Source organism: Penaeus monodon, chromosome 31 (assembly GCF_015228065.2).
Source record: "Penaeus monodon isolate SGIC_2016 chromosome 31, NSTDA_Pmon_1, whole genome shotgun sequence".
NCBI lineage: Eukaryota > Metazoa > Arthropoda > Malacostraca > Decapoda > Penaeidae > Penaeus > Penaeus monodon.
In genome coordinates this window covers 16,878,303-16,878,645 of record NC_051416.1, presented here as the reverse complement: position 1 = coordinate 16,878,645, position 343 = coordinate 16,878,303, and the positions used below count along the sequence as shown (strand labels likewise).

The 343-nt window shown below is 32.7% G+C and overlaps 1 protein-coding gene across 2 annotated transcripts in view; it reads left to right on the top strand.

Annotated features, from left to right (window-relative positions):
• The window catches only part of LOC119593053, a gene marked incomplete in the record, with an annotated part of 66,752 nt that overhangs the window by 4,310 nt on the left and 62,099 nt on the right, over positions 1 to 343 (top strand). For both annotated transcript variants that reach the window (XM_037941956.1, XM_037941955.1), the window contains 1 exon segment: positions 23 to 80. In XM_037941956.1, the coding sequence (XP_037797884.1) occupies positions 23 to 80 (58 nt within the window).

The window sequence follows — 343 nt, the reverse complement described above, 5'->3', positions numbered from 1 at the left end:
CATAATCCCATTTTCCTTCCAGTGCATCATCGGCCTCGGGTTGTTCGCAGTCATCCTGTTCGAGGCAACGGGACAAGACAGTAAGTATTTCCAGATAAAAGGTCAAAATGTATTTCTATAAAATTACATTTCAAGCCTAATTGCAGCGGGAATCAGAGCGTAATAATTCGTATATTTGTGGAGAACAGAATCATATTTCCGTTATATTATTTCACAATGAATTAATGTTAGATTTTGTGCAGAGATTAGTATTTATTTCAGAATCTGTTTGATTTTTTTTTACAGTGTATTGCACAAATATGAAATTCAACATTTAGTTGATGTATTTAAAGATAATTAGCTT